General features: G+C 42.5%; 1 protein-coding gene across 1 annotated transcript in view; it reads left to right on the forward strand.

Annotated features, from left to right (window-relative positions):
* RBMS3 (RNA binding motif single stranded interacting protein 3) overlaps positions 1-20,539 on the forward strand; it is a 494,072-nt gene extending 473,533 nt beyond the window's left edge. Inside the window, exon 6 of the mRNA XM_081833889.1 lies at positions 20,214-20,539. Coding sequence (XP_081690015.1) covers positions 20,214-20,332 — 119 coding nt within the window. The 3' untranslated portion in view covers positions 20,333-20,539. The remainder of the gene's footprint in view (positions 1-20,213) is intronic.
* Positions 20,540-20,740: the final 201 nt, after the last annotated feature.

A 20,740-nucleotide genomic window follows, 5' to 3' on the forward strand; every position in this document is an offset into this window, starting at 1 on the left:
ATGTTCTACATCTAGGATAAGAGACACCTTGACTGAATACCAATTGCTGTGGATCTGTTGTCCTGAGGCATCTGTTTGGCCACTGGGGGAGGGGGGAGCAAGGTATTGGAGTTTGGTTTTGCTCAGCAGGGCTTTTCATATGTTCTTCATACCTCCTGCAGTAGGCTCAATTTGGGTTTCAAATAGGAAACACCTGCTTTTATTCCACCCATGTGATTAACTGCTGAATAGCTCTTCTGAAGCGGAGAATGAGTTTATGCCTGGAGGTGGAGGAAATACATTTCACTGCAGGGTGAAAAGCCTTCCCCCCAATGCCTAACTGAACCCAGGTCTCCTAATCAGATATAAGTTAATGGAGTGGTAAAATTGAGTAGATGGGATCACAAACAGCTTGTGGTCTGATCAAGTTGAAGAGCTGAAAGGGGAAAGTGTTTAATAATGGGACATCCCTGAGAGGGGAAAGTAACCTTGCGTTGTTTTCACCTCTCTCATTTTGGGAGGTTATTGTGTGCATTTATGTGGATAAGTATTCATTATAGGAGTATTCGCCGAAGGGAAGTTTTAGTTCAGAGCCTACTTCAGGTTGATTTGGCTTGGACCATTTGGAGAACACCAACTTCATCTCAAGTTTGAAACAGAACCTCAACTTTGGAAAATCTGTTCATCCAAACCCCAATGCCTCCCTGATGGGTTGATAGGGAAATCAGCCAATTGTTATAGCTTTGCTCGCTTTTTAGACAGAAATGGATGACGTTTGCAGGGAATGGATCCTTCAAAATTTTAGACAGGTGCTTTTCATGCCAGGCACTTTTTAAAGCTAAAATTCACTGATAAAAAGGGATTTGCTCTTATCCTCGTGGTTTCGTTGGCATTTTAAAAATGAAAATTGCATTCACTGTAGAGATCACTCAGTTATGATACAGTACTTCAACATTCTTGCCAAAAGCGCTGCCATTTATGAGCCCTTGTAAAAAAGTTCCCTGTGATTAGAAGCTAGAGCTATCAGTTGCAAAACTGTACCCACCTCCATGGGGGGAGAGCTTGAGAGAAGCATCTGTCTTGATAGACACGTTGTATTGCAGAATCGTTCCTGAAACTTTGGGAACAGGCCAGATTTAGACCAATTCAGAGTGAACCTGCTTCACTTTGAATGACACCTGAAGCTCTCTGAAGTGGACTATTTCAGTTCAGGATTTGTCTAAAGTGATGCAGAACCTCTAGTACACATTTCTCTGTATATTTAAAAACCGTAAAGACCCCTTTGGATAAAATACTAGTGTTTTTATCAGACCTTTTTGTGTGCCTGCTATAGTTCTATAAAAGGTTTTGTTGTTGTTTCACCTGAATGTTCAATGATAATTCACAAACATTTAGACCAAAGGTTTCCCAGCATTTTCTGACGACGTGTGACTAGCTAGGCTTTTGTGATCCATTTCTCATATACGTCTTTAAAATATTAAGCAAAGAGAGGTCTCCATGGATATCCCTGTTGAAGGATTCAGGAGCTCATGGATATTGGAGCTTGTGAAACCAGCAGGTTACATCACAGTAAAATTTGGGAAAGGGACGAAGTGCAAGGTTCTATTTCCCAACTCCTTTGTGATAAGGTGAAACTGATCAATGGGAGAAAATGGACAACAGGTGCAGAAAGAGAATAATATATAGCTAAGTCTTATTGAGAGTTTGCACAACTTTGACTTAGGACTTTAAGATGCTTCAATACTCCAATTTTCAGCCACTAGGTGATTCTAAGTAATGCAATCAAACTGAAGCAGACTGGTGTTTTAAATTATGAAAACTTGAGGTAAATTTTGAAAGCATTCCAAGTTATGAATAGTGTGCTTAGCTTTCTGTACCACAAAGTCAGATCCTGAGAAGACCAATGGTCTTCTCACAGAAAACACAGAAAACAGAAAATACAGCAATATTTATTTATACACACAAAAAAACCCAAACAAACAAACAAACAAAAAAACCACACACAAACAGTCGTGCTTTGGTTCTCAAACTTAATCTGTTCCAGAGGTCCGTTCCAAAACCAAAGCGTACTTTCCCATAGAAAGTAATGTGAAATGGATTAATCCTTTCCAAACTTTTAAAAACAACCCTTAAAACAGCAATTTAACATGAATTTTACTATCTAACCAGACCATTGCTCCATAAAATAAAAGCAATAAACAATGTACTTCAGTCACACAATCGATCAATCAGTAGCTGAGCTGTGTTCCACACAGTCACAAAAACGAAAAAAGAGCTGCAAAAACAAAACAGACCACAGCATAACACTGAAAACGGGAGTGTGGAACTCAAATTGGAAGCACAACAGTCAAAATGGAGCATGTTCAGCTTCCGAAAAAAAGTTTGCAAACTAGAACACTCCCGGGTTTGCAGTGTTTGGGTTCCAAGTTGTTTGAGTACCAAGGCATTTGAGAACCAATGTACCACACGTGTGTGTGTCTGCTCAAGATTTCACTTCTTCCTGGGGCAGCTATAGTTCAGTGATAGTGGTTATGTTCTACAGTCGTACCTCAGGTTAAGTACTTAATTTGTTCCGGAGGTCTGTTCTTAACCTGAAACTGTTCTTAACCTGAAGCACCACTTTAGCTAATGGGGCCTCCCGCTGTTGCCGTGTCACTGCAGCACAATTTCTGTTCTCATCCTGAAGCAAAGTTCTTAACCTGAAGCACTATTTCTGGGTTAGCAAAGTCTGTAACCTGAAGCGTATGTAACCCGAGGTACCACTGTATATATAGGAGAGCCTAAGTTCAGTTCCCAGCATCTCCAGTTAGAGGTTTAGCATGTGATATGTATGGCACAACCAGTGATAGAGATTTGGGAAAGGGCAACACTCATGCAAAGAGGTACCACATTCAATCCTAGGCATCTCCAGTTAAAAAGGTCTCATGGAGAAGGTCTGGGATAGACCACTTGTTTGAGCTTGTGGAGAACCACTTCTAGTCTAGAAGGACTTTGCATAAGACAGCTTCATATTCCCATATGGAGTCCAAAAACAAGTCCTAGGAAATGCCAGGTCCACTTCAAAAATGATGACGTTGGGAGGGAAGGAAGAGAAACTGCAAACGTTCTTCTGTTCCACTGGCTCACCCAAAATAGCATTCTCACATCCTCCTGCCACACGAGGAAATTCATGTGAGGAGGAGCCCAGGAGGGTGATGTAAACGTCGGGTTTTGGATGAGATGGAGAAGGAAGCAAGTAAACTGAAGCGCAAGACATTTGTGCTTCCTGTTCTCTCTACCACATCACGATGTCCAAAGCAACTCCTTGCCATCTGTTAGCATTAAATATATATATTTCTGTTTTATTGCCAGCTTTATCAACTGATGTTTACTGCCAGTTTAACTGCAACGAGATGGTGATGAAATGTATGTTTAGTTTCAGCAGGGTATCTGGAGTGTTCAAACAGATAAGGGGATTGTGTCTTATAAAGTGGGAGTAAAACCACCCCTGTTTGTGGGAGAGTGTATTTTATGGGTTCTGTCTCATACTTATAATATATCTATTTGTCTGAATTGCAGGTCAGTTGTAGAAAAGCACTCAGATGGCTATACCTGAAACCCATAGCCCCAAGTATAGCTTTAATGAAAACCATTTTATTACACAAAGGGCTTCCCCCATCACTCCACCCCCAGAGTAATCGAAGTAATGACAGGCTCATCAATTTGGTTTAGTTGCATGTTTTCCTCAGCCACTTGCCAAAGCATCCTGCTTTCATTGTTCTAAATATTACTTCCAATAAAGCGCAGTAGGTTTGGTGTGCTCACTGAGTTCACTCTTTCTTGTCAGTTCCATCCTGTTTACTTCTGCTCTGAACACTGCTACTGCAAAAGACATAAACGACAAGTTCACTTCGGGTTTGAAATAAATTTTGCCTTCGCCGATTCATAGCCCAGCTTCTTGAATTCAAATTTCCTCTGCCTCTGTGGCAGCTAATATTTGGATGTTTCGTTTATCCTGTCTTCATATGACCTAGGCTGACCTAATGCTGGTTTTAATCTGCTGAACACTAAAAATTCATGAAGACTAGAATGTTTAAATAATAAAATAATTTCCTAATTAACAGTCTAGTCTTACTGGCCACTGAAACTGCCTCAGCATCTGGAGTAGCAGAGCTATACAGCTCTTTTCTGCTTTTATTTAAGTGTTCCTAAGGAAGCTTTGGCTACAGGTAGTGCGTATATAAGGGACGCGGGTGGTGCTGTGGGTTAAACCACAGAGCCTAGGATTTGCTGATCAGAAGGTCGGCGGTTCGAATCCCCGCGACAGGGTGAGCTCCTGTTGCTCAGTCCCTGCTCCTGCCAACCTAGCAGTTCGAAAGCACGTCAAAGTGCAAGTAGATAAATAGGTACCGCTCCAGCGGGAAGGTAAACGGCGTTTCTGTGCGCTGCTATGGTTCGCCAGAAGCGGCTTAGTCATGCTGGCCATATGGCCCAGAAGCTGTACGCCGGCTCCCTAGACCAATAAAGCGAGATGAGCGCCACAACCCCAGAGTCGGTCACGACTGGACCTAATGGTCAGGGGTCCCTTTACCTTTACTAGTGCGTATATATTAACTATGACACCTAAAGGTCCCTGAGGAGTTTGGCTTTGAGAATTTTAGAGGGTGATGTTCAGGTAGTGTGGTAGAAGTAAACAATATATGGTGAGGCAGACAGTGGAGATGTAGCTAAAACAGCGAGCAATCAGGGAGACATCAGAGGCCTCTTGAGGGATAGAAAAGGCCCAGTCTTCCACCATTGGGAAGAGCATTTGTTGCCTCTGGAAAGCTGCCAGTAACGCTTTCTGCTGTTTTGAGATGGATAATTGCTAAAGAACAGAGGTTTGTGGGTGTGCAGTCAGAAACAACAGTGGAGACTCCTCAGGCTCATCTGCACATGTTATCTCAGAGTGCACCTTGAATAGGTTGAGCACCATAGGCACCAACTCTAGGGCTGAGGACACCAGGACCCACCCCTCTCCGAACTATGTGGGGATGGGACTGAGCCCCACAATCTTGAGGGATCGGGTCATGGTGACGACAGGCCACACTGGACCTCCATGCACTGGCAGAGGGCCTTGTCAGGCCTCCCCGTGGTGGCAGCGCTCCCCATTGGGACTCCCAGTGGTGGCAGAAGGCCCCGCCAGGTCACACACATGCAATCAGCCCCCCCTCCAAAAAAAAGTTGGGCAGAACTCAGTGCCTTTGTTGAGGACCATGGAACTCTGCATTCCTCAGCTATCTCTGAGGCCTGTCAACATGGAGTAGGGCCTTTTTGGTGCTGGCACCCACCGTGTAAAATGCATTTTTGGTTGAGATTTACCAAGCCCTGACACTTTACAGCTTTTGGCATTTGGCTGAAGCCTCCTTGTTTAGGAAGGCCTTCTGCTGAAAATCTTTCCTCTGTTGTTGAAGTAAAAGCAGAGAATAGCTCTTGTCTCCTAATCTGCATCAAGGCTGCAGTCTTAAACACACATATGTAAGAGTAGGACCACTGAAGATAGTAGGACTTATGTCCAAGCAAATAATCCTGTAGTTACCTGGGAGTTAGCCCCGTAGGGACTCAATCCTGAATCTTGAATTGGCATGTAAATCTCAGCCTTTTAATACACTCTGACCTCACCTTTATAAATGAATCTCTAAATCTACAGGGGCTAAAACTTTGGTCTTTCTTAATTTAAACAAAAATGAAGGAAATGGCCACTACAATGAAAGGAAAATTTGGGTGTGTGTGGCGGGGTTGCGGTTATATTGCTTCTGCTTAAGTACCATAATGAGGGTGAATTTTCTGTGAAAATTTCCCCAAATGAACAATAGGGAACCGAAACCTTTAAGTTTATATATTGCCTCTGTAACAAACTGGGTGCCTTGCGAATCATTCTAAATAAAATAAATATATCCTCGACCATGATTTTGTATCCTCTGTGGGTTGTGGAAAATGTTTTCTCCTTTTGGCTGTCAGCTGCTCTTAATTAGGTATCTATTAACACAGGAATCTGACCAGTTGCAAGTTAACTACTAACTTAAAATCATGGGATTTAATAATTCAAAATGTTTCATGGTTAGCACGTTTATGTAGTCAGAGATGGTACAGGCTATGTGAATGTTACACAATTTGCACTTCGTAATTTAGTTTTCAAGGGCAAATCAACCTCTCTGCTTGCTAACACTAATTTTCCAAGGGTTATAAGACTTTAATTTGATTCTTTATCCACTGTGCATAAAACAATCACTGGAATTTGCATAGTAAATTATCAGATAATCACTTTTTATGCCCACTACCTGCTAGTCGGGATGCACATTACTTTTAAGAGATACCCTAGGTAAGCACATGATGTAAACCAGAAGAAACTTTCCTATAGAACAGATGGTGCGAAGTCTTCATGGAGTGAGTGCACAAATCTTGAAAATAGGAAGGAAGACGCATTATCAGGACTGTATAGATATAGATTATTGAATTCATTCTAGATGTACTCGCTTTATTTCTGGTTATCTGCCCACTTTTGAATAAGTCTATTTATGGGCTGTATGCTAGATTCTCACTCTGATCCAGCTAGGCCAGGGATTGGTAAGGTTTACCTCGCCTGGGCCAATTCACTCCAGCGGAGATTCCTCCATGGGCCGGATCTGCGCAGACACGATTTTTGGTGCTGTGGAAGCAAGTTGCTGTGCTGCATCAGTTTAGCGCAGCGCACGGGGACTTGCCAAGTGGGCGGCTCGGTTTGGGGGTGGCTTGTGGGTGGGTTAAACAACCCCCGTGGACCACTTGTGGCCCACGGACCTTAGGTTGTTGACCCCTGAGCTAGGCTGATTTACTTGCAAATGGCCTTGGTCCTGTATACCTGAAGGAGCATCTCCACCCCCATCGTTCAGCCCAGACACTGAGGTCTAGCTCCGAGGACCTTCTGGCGGTTCCCTCCCTGCGAGAAGTGAGGTTACAGGGGACCAGGCAGAGGGTCTTCTTGTTAGTGGTGTCCGCCCTGTGGAATGCCCTCCCATCAGATGTCAAGGAAATAAACAACTATCTGACTTTTCGAAGGCACCTGAAGGCAGCCCTGTTTAGGGAAATTTTCAATGTTTGAAGTTTTATTCTGTTTTTAGTGTTCTATTGGGAGCCACCCAGAGTGGCTGGGGAAACCCAGCCAGATAGGCGGGGTATAAATAATAAAATTATTATTATTATTATAAACAGAGATTTAAACATGCATATTTCACTATGAATCTGGAATTATGAATTGGGTCCTGACGAAGTTAATTAAACCTGGGTCCCACTGAAATGAATGAGAACAAAGTGTAACTAACTTGGTCTCAAGATATGAACCTTGCTAGAGAGGTTAAAAGCAACAAAAAAGGCTTTTATGGGTATGTTCGTAGCAAAAGGAAGAACAAAGAAACAGTGGGGTCACTCAGAGGAGAAGATGGTGTAATGCAAACAGGGGACACAGAAAGGGCTGAACTCCTCAATGCCTTTTTTGCCTCAGTCTTCTCCGATAAAGAAAACAATGCCCGACCTGAAGAATTTGGAGCAAATGATTCAGCAGAGGAAACACAGCCCAGAATAACTAAGGAGATAGTGCAAGAATACTTGGCTAGTTTAGATGTATTCAAGTCTCCAGGGCCAGATGAGCTGCATCCAAGAGTATTAAAAGAACTGGCAGATGTGATCTCAGAACCACTGGCAGTCATCTTCGAGAATTCCTGGAGAACAGGCGAAGTCCCGGCAGACTGGAGGAGGGCAAATGTTGTCCCTATTTTCAAAAAGGGGAAAAGAGAGGACCCAAATAATTACCGCCCAGTCAGTCTGACATCAATACCAGGGAAGATTCTGGAGCAGATCATTAAGCAAACAGTCTGTGAGCACCTAGAAAGGAATGCTGTGATCACCAATAGTCAGCATGGATTTCTGAAAAATAAGTCATGTCAGACTAACCTGATCTCGTTTTTTGATAGAATTACAAGCCTGGTAGATGAAGGGAACGCAGTGGATGTAGCCTACCTTGATTTCAGCAAGGCATTTGACAAGGTGCCCCATGATATTCTTGTAAAGAAGCTGGTAAAATGCGGTCTTGACTATGCTACCACTCAGTGGATTTGTAACTGGCTGACTGACCGAACCCAAAGGGTGCTCATCAATGGTTCCTCTTCATCCTGGAGAAGAGTGACTAGTGGGGTGCCACAGGGTTCTGTCTTGGGCCCGGTCTTATTCAACATCTTTATCAACGACTTGGATGATGGACTCAAGGGCATCCTGATCAAATTTGCAGATGACACCAAACTGGGAGGGGTGGCTAACACCCCAGAGGACAGGATCACACTTCAAAACGACCTTGACAGATTAGAGAACTGGGCCAAAACAAACAAGATGAATTTTAATAGGGAGAAATGTAAAGTATTGCACTTGGGCAAAAAAAATGAGAGGCACAAATACAAGATGGGTGACACCTGGCTTGAGAGCAGTACATGTGAAAAGGATCTAGGAGTCTTGGTTGACCACAAGCTTGACATGAGCCAACAGTGTGACGCGGCAGCTAAAAAAGCCAATGCAATTCTGGGCTGCATCAATAGGAGTATTGCATCTAGATCAAGGGAAGTAATAGTGCCACTGTATTCTGCTCTGGTCAGACCTCACCTGGAGTACTGTGTCCAGTTCTGGGCACCACAGTTCAAGAAGGACACTGACAAACTGGAACGTGTCCAGAGGAGGGCAACCAAAATGGTCAAAGGCCTGGAAACGATGCCTTATGAAGAACGGCTAAGGGAGCTGGGCATGTTTAGCCTGGAGAAGAGGAGGTTAAGGGGTGATATGATAGGCATGTTCAAATATATAAAAGGATGTCACATAGAGGAGGGAGAAAGGTTGTTTTCTGCTGCTCCAGAGAAGCGGACACGGAACAATGGTTCCAAACTACAAGAAAAAAGATTCCACCTAAACATTAGGAAGAACTTCCTGACAGTAAGAGCTGTTCGACAGTGGAATTTGCTGCCAAGGAGTGTGGTGGAGTCTCCTTCTTTGGAGGTCTTTAAGCAGAGGCTTGACAACCATATGTCAGGAGTGCTCTGATGGTGTTTCCTGCTTGGCAGGGGGTTGGACTCGATGGCCCTTGTGGTCTCTTCCAACTCTATGATTCTATGATTCTATTCTATGAACCTATGGCTAAAGTCTAACTGATTTCATACAATCATGGAACTGTATCATTGGAAGGGACCCCATGGGTCATCTAGTCCAGTGTTTCCCAACCTTTGGTCTCCAGCTGTTTTTGGACTACAACTCCCATCATCCCTAGCTAGCAAGACCAGTGGTCAGGGATGATGGGAATTGTAGTCCAAAAACAGCTGGAGACCAAAGGTTGGGAAACACTGATCTAGTCCAACCCCTGCAATGTAGGAATCTCAGCTAAAGCATCCATGACAGGTGGTCATATAAACCTCTGCTTAAAAATCTCCAAGGAAGGAGAGTCCACAACCTTCCGAGGGAGAATGTTCTGCTGCCAAACAGCACTTTTCCTGATGTTTAGTAGGAATCTCATTTCTTATTTTTTAAAAAAGCGTAAGACTATTTTAATAGATAAATCATGTTCACACATTGCTCACGTCTGAGTGTTGTTGTTTTCTTTAAATGTAGCCATGTAACCATTATTTGAGTTTTCCCAGTCCTGCCTACCATATTCTTAGGTATCTGAAAATGAAATTGTTGCAATTTGATGATATCTGTTCCTGTGAAACATGGACAAGCAGTTAAATGTAAGGCATAATATTTAGAAAGCCTTTTTGAGGGGGAGGGGGCGGGAAAGCACTCGAAAATCTCCAGGCATCCCATCTGTGTTTAAAGGAACAATAATAACAAAACTTTAAATTAGCATAAGAGATTTAAGGCATTTCAGGAAAACATTGATTAAATCTGCCAATGAAACGAATGTGCTTGGTGAGTGACCTAATTAGTGTATACTTGGTTCTTTTTCACTGCACTGCTTACCACTAATTGCTGTTCTGCTGGTCTTCTCCTGACAAGCCGCAGAAAAAGACAAGGATGAGGGATTTGTTGCGAAAATAGTGACATTCAGTTTTAATTCATTTGAACCTGCTGCCAAGTTAATTATGGAATTGAGAAACTGAGTGCAGGAGGCTATGGGAGACATAGTTGTTTAGTTTCTGACTGTGAGTTCAGATAGAGCTTATTACGCCACACATAAAAGTCCACTTGCTGTGTCTTTAAGTGGGCTTCCCCTACATATGTACACATACACAGACTGGTGCCTATAGATTCACAGTTGTTGTTTTTCCTCTGCATGCCATAAAGCCTAAGTAAAATTAGCCACTTGTTTTCCTTTCTTTCAGGAGGGGGTTCCTAGCGGTTAGTAAACACAAGGGACAGTCTTGACAAAGTTATATACATATTAAATTTCAGAGTTGGAGGCATTCCTCCAAAAGCGAGTGTGGTACTTGCTTCTGAGAAACCGCAGCTTTGTCCATGTGGATTTCTTTTCCAGAGCCAGTGTGGTGTAGTGGTTAAGAGCGGTAGTCTCCTAATCTGGGGAACCGGGTTCGCGTCTCCGCTCCTCCACATGCAGCTGCTGGGTGACCTTGGGCCAGTCACACTTCTGTGAAGTCTCTCAGCCCCACTCACCTCACAGAGTGTTTGTTGTGGGGGAGGAAGGGAAAGGAGAATGTGAGCCGCTTTGAGACTCCTTAAAGAGAGTGAAAGGCGGGATATCAAATCCAAACTCTTCTTCTTCTTCTTCTTCTTCTTCTTCTTCTTCTTCTTCTTCTTCTTCTTCTTCTTCTTCTTCTGACCTGCATTCATCACAGTGCTGTTTCCATTTGGCTTCTGCCAAATTCTACGTCATTTGTCTCGCCGGCTGCTATTTCACGCAAGTTACATATGCTACGTAATTCTTTGTGCAACTTACATACTTAACATTCATTTCAGTGTAACGGAAATGTCAAAAGCACGTAAAATGAACCCCATTCATTATTCGTGTGCATGCACACGAAAGCTCATACCAAGAACAAACTGAGTTGGTCTCTAAGGTGCCACTGGACATATATATATATATATATTCATATTCCCATTCATTATGTATCATTTGTGGACATAAAAACAACAATAACTTTGGGAACTTGGGAACTGTGGCAATTTCTCCTTTTTCTGTATATGTTGGAATTCTCTGACATCCCTTTAGAAGTCATGCTTCACTTTTTTTTTTTTTTTTTACGATACTAGGGTCTTTTTTTAGCTTAGAAAGTAGTATTTCATCGTAGGGGACGTGTGCAAAATTATTCATAGTGTGGAGAAAGCAGATACATGTATATTTCAGGCATGTCCAAAGTCTGTTTTGGGGGCCTAATCCGGCCCACTGGTCGGCTTAATCTGGCCCCTGTGGCAGTTTATTTCCTGGGGTAAAATCCGAAAAAAAGCTCAACAACTTCAATCCTAAAAAAAAGGCCAACAACTCATGTTCACTTCGTCAAATCTGGCCCTCTTTGAAAAAAGTTTGGACACTAGAAGTTGAGCTCATCCAGGAAGGTGAATGTTGAAATATTCAGAGCAGTCAAAAAGTATTTCTTGATTCTGTGCATTTCTTAAAACTGTGTATAGTTAAGCTATGAAATTTGCTACCTATCTCAAGATGCCATAACGGGTACTAACATGGAAGGCTTTAAAAGAGACAAATTCATAGAGGTTAAGGCTGTCAGTGACCACTGGCTATGATGTTTGTGAACTATGTTGAGCCCTCCTGGCATAACGGTTAGAGTGTTGAACCAGAACTTGGGAGAGCAGAGTTTGAATCCCCACTCAGCCATGAAGCTCAGTGGGTGACGTAACCTAACCTACCTCACAGGGTTGTTTTGAGAATGAAATGAGGAGGAGGAGAACCATGTACAGCACCTTGAGAACCTTGGAAGATACAACTGGTATATAAACAACAACAACAACAAGCTCCCATAGTGGGTTGTTACTGGGAATAGTTACTGGGGAGCACAAGTCGGGAGGGTGCAGTTCTGCTCCTCTCCTGCTTGTGGGCTTCCCATAGGCATCTCATTGGCTCCTCTAAGATCAGGAGGCTGGACCAAATGTGATTTTGGTCTGATTTCAGCAGAATTATTCTAACATTCTCCTAGATCAGCGGTTCTCAACCTGTGGGTCCCCAGGTGTTGTTGGACTACAACTCCCATCATCCCTGAGCTCTGGCTTTGCTAGCTAAGGGTGATGGGAGTTGTAGGTCAACAGACTATTGTATTTTAATATTTTGTTGGAGGCCGCCCAGAGTGGCTGGGGAAACCCAGCCAGATGGGTGGGGTATAAATAATATTATATATTATTATTATTATTATTATTATTATTATTATTATTATTATTATTATTATTAACATCTGGGGACCCATAAGTTGAGAACCACTGTTCTAGACCTTACATTCAGACTGTGGGCATTGCTTCTGAAAATGCCTGCTTATAATGGAGGATTCCTTAACAGACTTATTGCCAGGATGAGTATGAATTTGTTCTCCTTTAAAATAAGAATAGTGAAATTCTTTGCCTGCTAACAAGGATTAATAAATGTCAGAAATGTCATTTTGGGTGGTTCTGTCAAACCAGGGGTGAAATTAGCCGGAATGCTTGCTAGCCAGAAGTTGAAACTGCAGCGCCATGAAGCCGTTAGCGCGAGAGATGTATTGGAACCTGAGATCTAGATGTTTGTGTAATCCCTTACTAACAATGGGGCTTCCAATGGCTTCCAAAGCAGTTGGTTGAGAAAGATGCTCCCAGAATTTGGGATGATTTCAAGAGCTGTCTTCTACGCAGCATTAAGAGCTATAGTTTGAAAAGAAGAAGCGGAAATCCTAGTGCATCTGTTTCAGTTCTTAATGTCAACTAGACACTGGCCACATTCACACATAGTGATAAAGCCAGGATTCCTGGCTCACTTGAACTATGATGTGAATTCATGGCAACCGCTGGCTGTACAGATGTCTGAATGGCACAGAGCCCCTCACATGTGCTCATTGGGCTTTCTTTACAGACAACCACATGCCACAGGCAGCTAAAGGCAAGAGATGCAATGTCAGGAGCAGGGCTGTGCTCCTCAGCCTACATGGGGTTACCATTTACATGTGATTAATGTGTGGCTAGGTCTGTGAATGAATTGAAGAAAAGACAATAACAGTGATGTGTTAGTTAAATGAAATTTATATACAGTGGTACCTCGGGTTACAGACGCTTCAGGTTACAGACTCCGCTAACCCAGAAGTAGTACCTCGGGTTAAAAACTTTGCTTCAGGATGAGAACAGAAATTGCGCGGCGACAGCGGGAGGCCCCATTAGCTAAAGTCGTACCTCAGGTTAAGAACAGTTTCAGGCTAAGAACAGACCTCCAGGATGAATTAAGTTCTTAACCCGAGGTACCACTGTATTAACAACAACAACTACAACTCAGTAATAATCTCTGTTTGGAATACTGTTTTAACCTTTGAAGAACTTGTTTGTTTTAAAGATAATATATTACTCAAAACTCTCTCTCTCTGTGTGTGTAACCTACTGAATGGAATTGATGCAAGGCCTTTCTTTCTTTCTTTCTTTCTTTCTTTCTTTCTTTCTTTCTTTCTTTAATATACTGTGCTTCATCCCTAGAACTCAGGGTAGTTCATAACATAGTAACACAATATAAAAACACAAGATACATAATGCAAACAAAAACAAGAACAAACAAAACAATAAGCCACCCACAACAATAAATCTCCACCCACAAACACATTTAAAAGGGGTGTACGAAACCTGCTTGAAGAAGAAGGGTTTTACCTGGAGCCTAAAGCTATATTATGAAGGTGCCAGCCGGGCCTCCCTGGGGAGAGCATTCCACAAATGGGGAGCCAGCGCAGGAAAGGCCTGCTTTCTTGTTGCCACCCTCTGGACCTCTTGTGGAGGAGGTATATGAAGAAGGGCCTCAGGTGATTATTGTAGCACCCGGGTGGGTTCATATGGAGAGAGGCGGTCCTTGAGGTATTACAGTCCTGAGCTGTTTAAGGCTTTATAGTTCAAAACTAGCACTTTGAAGTGGGCCCAGAAACTAATTGGTAGCCAGGTAGCTAATTGGGCCAGGATCAGTGTAATATGCTCAGACGGTCTTGCCCTGGTGAACAACCTGGTCTCTGAATTCTGTACCAGGACTGTCATTTAGGCACCGGATGTTGAAAATATTACTACATGGTAGTATACATATAAAGAGGGCTTTTTTCCCCAGCCGGAACTCACTAGAGCTCAGTTCCAGCACCTCTCAGGTGGGTGCCATTGCCATTATAAGAGAAGAAGGAAGGTGTTCATGGCGAGTTCCAGCACCTGTTTCTCAAGAAAAAAATAGCACTGCACATAAATTGTCATCCTTTAATGCCAGTCAAAAGCACTATTACATTTTTCGGCTACACTTGTATATTAATTTGTGTGAAATGTCTCTAAACTGCCTGTGGTGGAATCTCTGCCAATATCACAGCCAGCTAGACATATCATAAACATACTGGCTGAACCGTTCTTACCAGTGTGATATACAGTGGTACCTCGGGTTAAGTACTTAATTTGTTCTGGAGGTCCGTACTTAACCTGAAACTGTTCTTAACCTGAAGCACCACTTTAGCTAATGGGGCCTCCTGCTGCTGCCGTGCCGCCGGAGCACGATTTCTGTTCTCATCCTGAAGCAAAGTTCTTAACCTGAAGCACTATTTCTGGGTTAGCGGAGTCTGTAACCTGAAGCGTATGTAACCTGAGGTACCACTGTACTATATTGATAAGTCAGTGTGTCGTTTCTCTTTCAATAGCTGACTTCAACCTTTCAGGTAAAGATTTCTGACATATGTAAATACATTATGCAAAATGCTAATTAGACCTAGAATCCTTTGTAGACTTACATGTAAGTAGGCCCCACTGAACTCAGTGGGACTTATTTCTGTGTAAACAAGCACCTGATTCATAGATTTTGTTACTCAACATCGTTACAGTTACTGATTCTATAATAAAAGTGATTGGGTTACTTCAGAACAAGCGTTTTGGGGATCATGGCCTTAGTAATTCATACTTCACTTTTTAGGACTGCTGTGTATAACAAGTTCATTTCTTTGTAACATGCTGTGAGAAGACTAAAAAAAAGGAGGAATATGGTTGGGAATATAATGCGGTTAATTAAAACATAAAAAACATAATGCTAATTATGTTTTTGTGTTTTTTGGTGGCAGCATTTGTAGGGAGGCAGCCGCAGTAACTTTGCACTGGACTTCTTATGTGTATAATATATGAATATTCTTCCTAAAAAGTGGGGGGGAACTAAGAGTCCAAAATGCAAAATAATAATATTTTGTTGTGTTATAGAGCTCTTGGGAAGATGCCAGATATCTCTTGTATAACAGGTGAAGAACCACTGTCATGTATTTCCATTTGTTTGCTACTTACTAGGAGTTATGTATTTTTGGTAATTTGTCAAGAATTTCTAATGCAACTCGTACAGTCTTTTTTTACTGTGCTTTCTCTTGTGCAAATTATTCCCCCCCCCCCTTTTGCAGATGTTGAATTGAAGCTGAAGGCTTACCACACATCATTTCAGTTCAAACAGTCATCTGTGGGTTAGACAGGACTTTTTCCAAGCGGAACTCACTGGTACCTCTTTAGCGTTAGAGCTCAATAGCTTTGGCTGGATGCTCCCCCAACAAATTCCAGCACCACTTTTTTCTAGGAAAAAAAGCCCTGAGTTTAGGTGACTGGGAATACATGCCTCTCTTCTCCTCCACTCAGGAGGGGAGAACAGTGAACCCCTCAGTCTGATCCCTGGTTGTTCAAATTATCTTTAGTTTAAAGCACACCGTAGTGCCTGAATGTGGGTGTAACATAGAATTGTGGCTTCTTTAGGTAGTACAGTCAAACCTCGGTTCCCGAATGGCTCTGTTTTGGAACGTTTTCGCTCCCGAACACCGAAAACCCCGAAGTAAATGCTCTGGTTTCTGAACATTTTTGGAAGCCGAACGTCCAACGCGGGAAGCTCTTGCAACTAATCGAAAACCGATCCTTAGTTGTCGAACATTTCGGAAGCCTAATGGGTTTCTGGAATGGATTACGTTTGACAACCAAGGTTTGAGTGTAGAAGCTCTCATCAAAGGGGCAGAAGGCAGGGAGAGTGTGTGAGCTTGAGATGCACTGTAGCTTGTTCCTGGTCGCATAAAGTGGGCCAATAAATCCTGGGCAAAGGTGGGATTTCTTAAAACTGCGTATCTCAGTTGCAAAGTCAAAGTTCTCCGTTGTTGATATTTTATAAATGGTTGTATTGCCTATCAGGACTGCAATCCTGACTCAATGGGAGAGGGATTAGGGTTGCACATAGCTGCTTCTCTGCTGGTGGCAGTGGGGGAACTCTGTGGAGGCTCTGGAGCAGTGAAAGTCTCAAGCTTTTACCTGGCAGGTGGGAAACTATTGTGGATAGCAGTCAATAGAAATTTCTGGGCAGGCAGCAGAGGCAGATCCCCTTATAGCAGCCTTGTTCAACCTTGGGTCTCCAGTTGTTGGACTACAACTCCCATCATTCCTAGCCAGCATGGACAGTGGTCAGGAATGATGGGAGTCATAGTTCAGGAACAACCCAAGGTTAAAAAAGGCTGCCTTAGGGACTCCCCGCCGCCCCCACCAAACACGTTCCACTCAAGCCAGTGGGGCTGTAGATGCGATGGTGAATCTGCTTCTTCATGCTGTCTGACCCCCTACATTGGAATTGTTCTTTCTGATGATCAAGGAAACCCTGCAAGAATGGAGCTGCTGGATTAAATTGCTGTGCAAAGTTGCCTTAAAGTTAATTAAAGGTACTTGTGCTTTGCAAGAGTTCAGCTGTGATGATTGCTTTTCAACAGAGTACTGTACCAGAAGACCTGCTGTTCATTCTTAATACTTGTTCAGTAATAAAGGATCCAGAAACCCTTGGTGTGTTAATGTTCCTTTTTAAAGGAAAAAACCCAACAACGTGTTTTAAGGTGTTTTATTTGTTATGTTGTTGGCATCCATCTGTCTCAAGAGAGAGTGGAAGAGTGGGAAAGACTTTCAGGGGGAAAGTCTAACTGTTAGAGAGTTATAGTGGCTCTATAGACAATGATAGGGAACAAATAACCAATATTTGTCATATTTATTCATTCACAATATTGTTATAATATTTATTATAAAATATCTAAAGAAGCCATTGTGCCTTTCTTGTGTCAGTTGATCAACAAAAAGAATCCTTAGTCAGAGAATGGAAGAGACCCCTCTGTGGTCCGTATGTAAAAACAAGTATTTGCCCCTTCTGAATTTTTGAATGTTGGAACAAGGACAAGTGTTCATTACTAGAACTTTACCTTGGCTGTCTCCCTGCCCTTTCCATAATACAGTCGTACCTTGGAAGTCGAACGGAATCCATTCTGGAAGTCCGTTCGACTTCCAAAACGTTCGGAAACCAAAGCGTGGCTTCTGATTGGCTGCAGGAAGCTGCTGCAGCCAGTCGGAAGCCATGGAAGCCCCATCGGACGTTGGGGTTCCAAAGAACGTTCACAAACCGGAACCATCACTTCCAGGTTTGTGGCATTCGGGAGCCAAAATGTCTGAGTACCAAAGTGTTTGGGATCCAAGGTATGACTGTATACATTTATAACACAATCCTGTTCATGTCTACACAGAAGTAGGTACCAGTGTGTTAAATGGGATTTCAGCCTTACAGCGCAGGCCTACATATGTTTACTCAGAAGGACTAGTTGCAGAGTAATATACCCTGTGGGATCCCATATACCCAGTGGTTTTCAAAGGGTGTTGTGTGTCACACACAACTCCCAGCCCCAGACGGTCCAGAAGGATGTTATGGTCGATGGTATCAAAGCCGCTGAGAGATCCAGCAGAACTAGGAAACAGCTCTCATCTTTGTCCCTAGCCCGCCGGAGATCATCGACCAGTGCAACCAAGGCAGTTTCAGTCCCATGATGAGGCCTGAATAAGATATCTGACCTTCAATATAGGGTTGGGAATGGCATTTTATTGTATTGGGATTTCAATATTGATAGACTGGGATTTTAATAGGGTGCTTACATACGTCTCCCTATTCCCCCCTTCTGATTCATGCACAAGGTTTCTGGATAAAAAATGCAATACAGTCAGTGTAGCCACATATTTGTGGCTGCCTTCTGTATTAATGCATATTGACCCAGTAAATGGAGATGTCTGCCTGAAAGCTGTTAAGCTATCAGCATTCTAGTGCTAATATTATTATAGCTTTCAGGCAAGTTGGTGTCTGCTATATGGATTGCAGCAAGGATTAAGGGGAGGGTGAAGGTAAAGCTGTGACTTTTCTCTGAGAGACATGTTACATATATTCCAGAAACATACAATGTGTATTAAAGGTCCAAAATAGGTTTGAATGCAATGCTTCTTGGGTGCATCATTATACTAAGAGTACTTTGAAATTAGTGCCATGTTCACCAAAGAAGAAATGTAGTTTTCCAAGGATGACGAGAGGGGAATGGTGGAACGTCAGAAATTGTTTCCTAGAGGTTCATTGTTAATATTCACAAGCAGATTTATGTAGTAAACACGAGATACGCTTTGGTCTAAACCACTGAGCCTAGGGCTTGCTGATCAGAAGGTTGGCGGTTCGAATCCCTGCGATGGGTTGAGCTCCTGGTGTTCGGTCCCTGCTCCTGCCCACCTAGCAGTTTGAAAGCACATCAAAATGCAAAGTAGATAAATAGGTACCGCTCTGGCGGGAAGGTAAACAGCGTTTCCATGCACTGCTCTGGTTCGCCAGAAGTGGCTTAGTCATGCTGGCCAGATGACCCGGAAGCTGTCTGCGGACAAACGTTGGCTCCCTCAGCCTATAGAGCGAGATGAGCGCACAACCCCAGAGTTATCCGCAACTGGACCTAACGGTCAGGGGTACCTTTACCGCAGTTTTGAGGTGATAGGGAAAGTCATGCAAAGAGGTTGAGGGAACGTTCTTTCACATGTGGTGGGCTTGTAAAAGGGTAAAGTAAAAGAGTATTGGGAAATAATCCATAATGAACTGAAAAAAATGTTTAAAAGTTTTCCAAACAACAACAACAAGTCCTTTTCGTTGGGGATAATTCAGACTAAAATTCCCTGGTGTCAAAAAAAGTTATTTATGTATGCTCCTCGGGGCTTTTTTTTCTCTTAAAAAAATGTTTAGGGGTACTCTCATTTTGACTTAAGAAAATCACCATTTTAAAGTTCAAATCTGGAAAAATAAATACAGTAAATGGACAAAAGTACAAAGATTCACAACATGTTTAGGGGTATGCATATCCCTGGGTCCCCCCAGAAAAAAGCACTGATGCTACTACTGCAGCCCATGTTTTGTTAGGCCAAAAATGAAAACAAGCGAGGTCCCAACCAAAGAAGAGGGACAACTTAAGCTGGCAGAATATGCGCAGCTTGCAGACCTAACATATAGAATAAGAGAACAAGAAGAACATACGTTTAGAGAAGATTGGAAAACGTTTATTGAATATATTGGGGAGGAATTGTGTACACCTGAAAACGTTGGCAGCCTTAAGATAAATCCAACAGTTTAAATAAGTTTTGGTGGATGCAACAATGAAATATTAAATGGTATAGCTTTTGTAAAATATACAGGGATTTATGATATGTAAAATGAACCATGGAAAGATAAGAAGATGAGATGGAGGTAAAAAAACAGTTTGTTTATATAGAAGTATTTTTACCCTATCCTTCAGGCAAAAAAGACTCCCAGAGCAGACTACAGAGATTAGAAATAATCTGATTAGGCTATAATCTTACAGTCTAAAAGATGTGGCACCAAAGGAAATGGGAATGGGAGGGAAGAGGAAAAAAGCAGGCGTGAAATTCAGGGAATAGTAATTCAGCAGGCCATGGAACTGGATCTAGCTAGGGCTGCCATCTTTTGAAGAGCAAAAAGGAGAACACCTTTGCCAAGTTATACTTTTAACTACGGATCTCTATGACGACTCTCATTTTACATATTCATGAAAAAGAGGAAGTGTCCTGGAAAAAGAGAACATAGGGCACAATGGGGTGGCTGCCAACTCCTTTCTGTCTCGTGGTTTCAGAAATGTCATCTGGTAGCTACAGGGAGCAGGGCTAACTTGGAAGTCATTGTTGATAAGAGAGAAGTTGTTTAAAAAGTTGGATGTTCTTTGAAGGTATTAATGAATACTTCTGTATTTCCCCCCCTAAAGGTTATGGTTTTGTAGATTTTGACAGCCCAGCAGCAGCACAGAAGGCAGTAGCATCTCTTAAAGCAAATGGAGTTCAAGCGCAAATGGCAAAGGTAAGATCAATGAGAAGGCATTCTTAACCTTGTAATGTTGTGTATTACTCTCTGCGGTAATAATTTTGTGGGATTGTTCCATTTCCTTGCTGTTTTCTAAATCAGGATTTCTTGCAATCTTGTTTTATTACTCAACACAAATTTGTCTTCTGACTCTACTGATTTCTTCTTCATCTTCTTTTGTCTGTTGGCTTGCCAATGTGTATGATGCCTGTGATTTGCCCGGGTCCTGAAATGTGGTTCCCTTAAGTTCCATAACACTCTCCTGCCATCCTTCAAGGAAGACGAGGTTAATACACCTTTAGGCGCTGGGTGAAAACTTTCCTCTTTAACCAGGCCTTTGGCCGATTGACATCCGATGCCCTTTAAAAACGTGGAAAGGGGGATTATTAGGTTGTCTTTGTTTTTATGGTGCATTTTCTGGTTTTGTTTATA

This window comes from Podarcis erhardii (genome assembly GCF_964252035.2).
Source record: "Podarcis erhardii genome assembly, chromosome: 12".
NCBI lineage: Eukaryota > Metazoa > Chordata > Lepidosauria > Squamata > Lacertidae > Podarcis > Podarcis erhardii.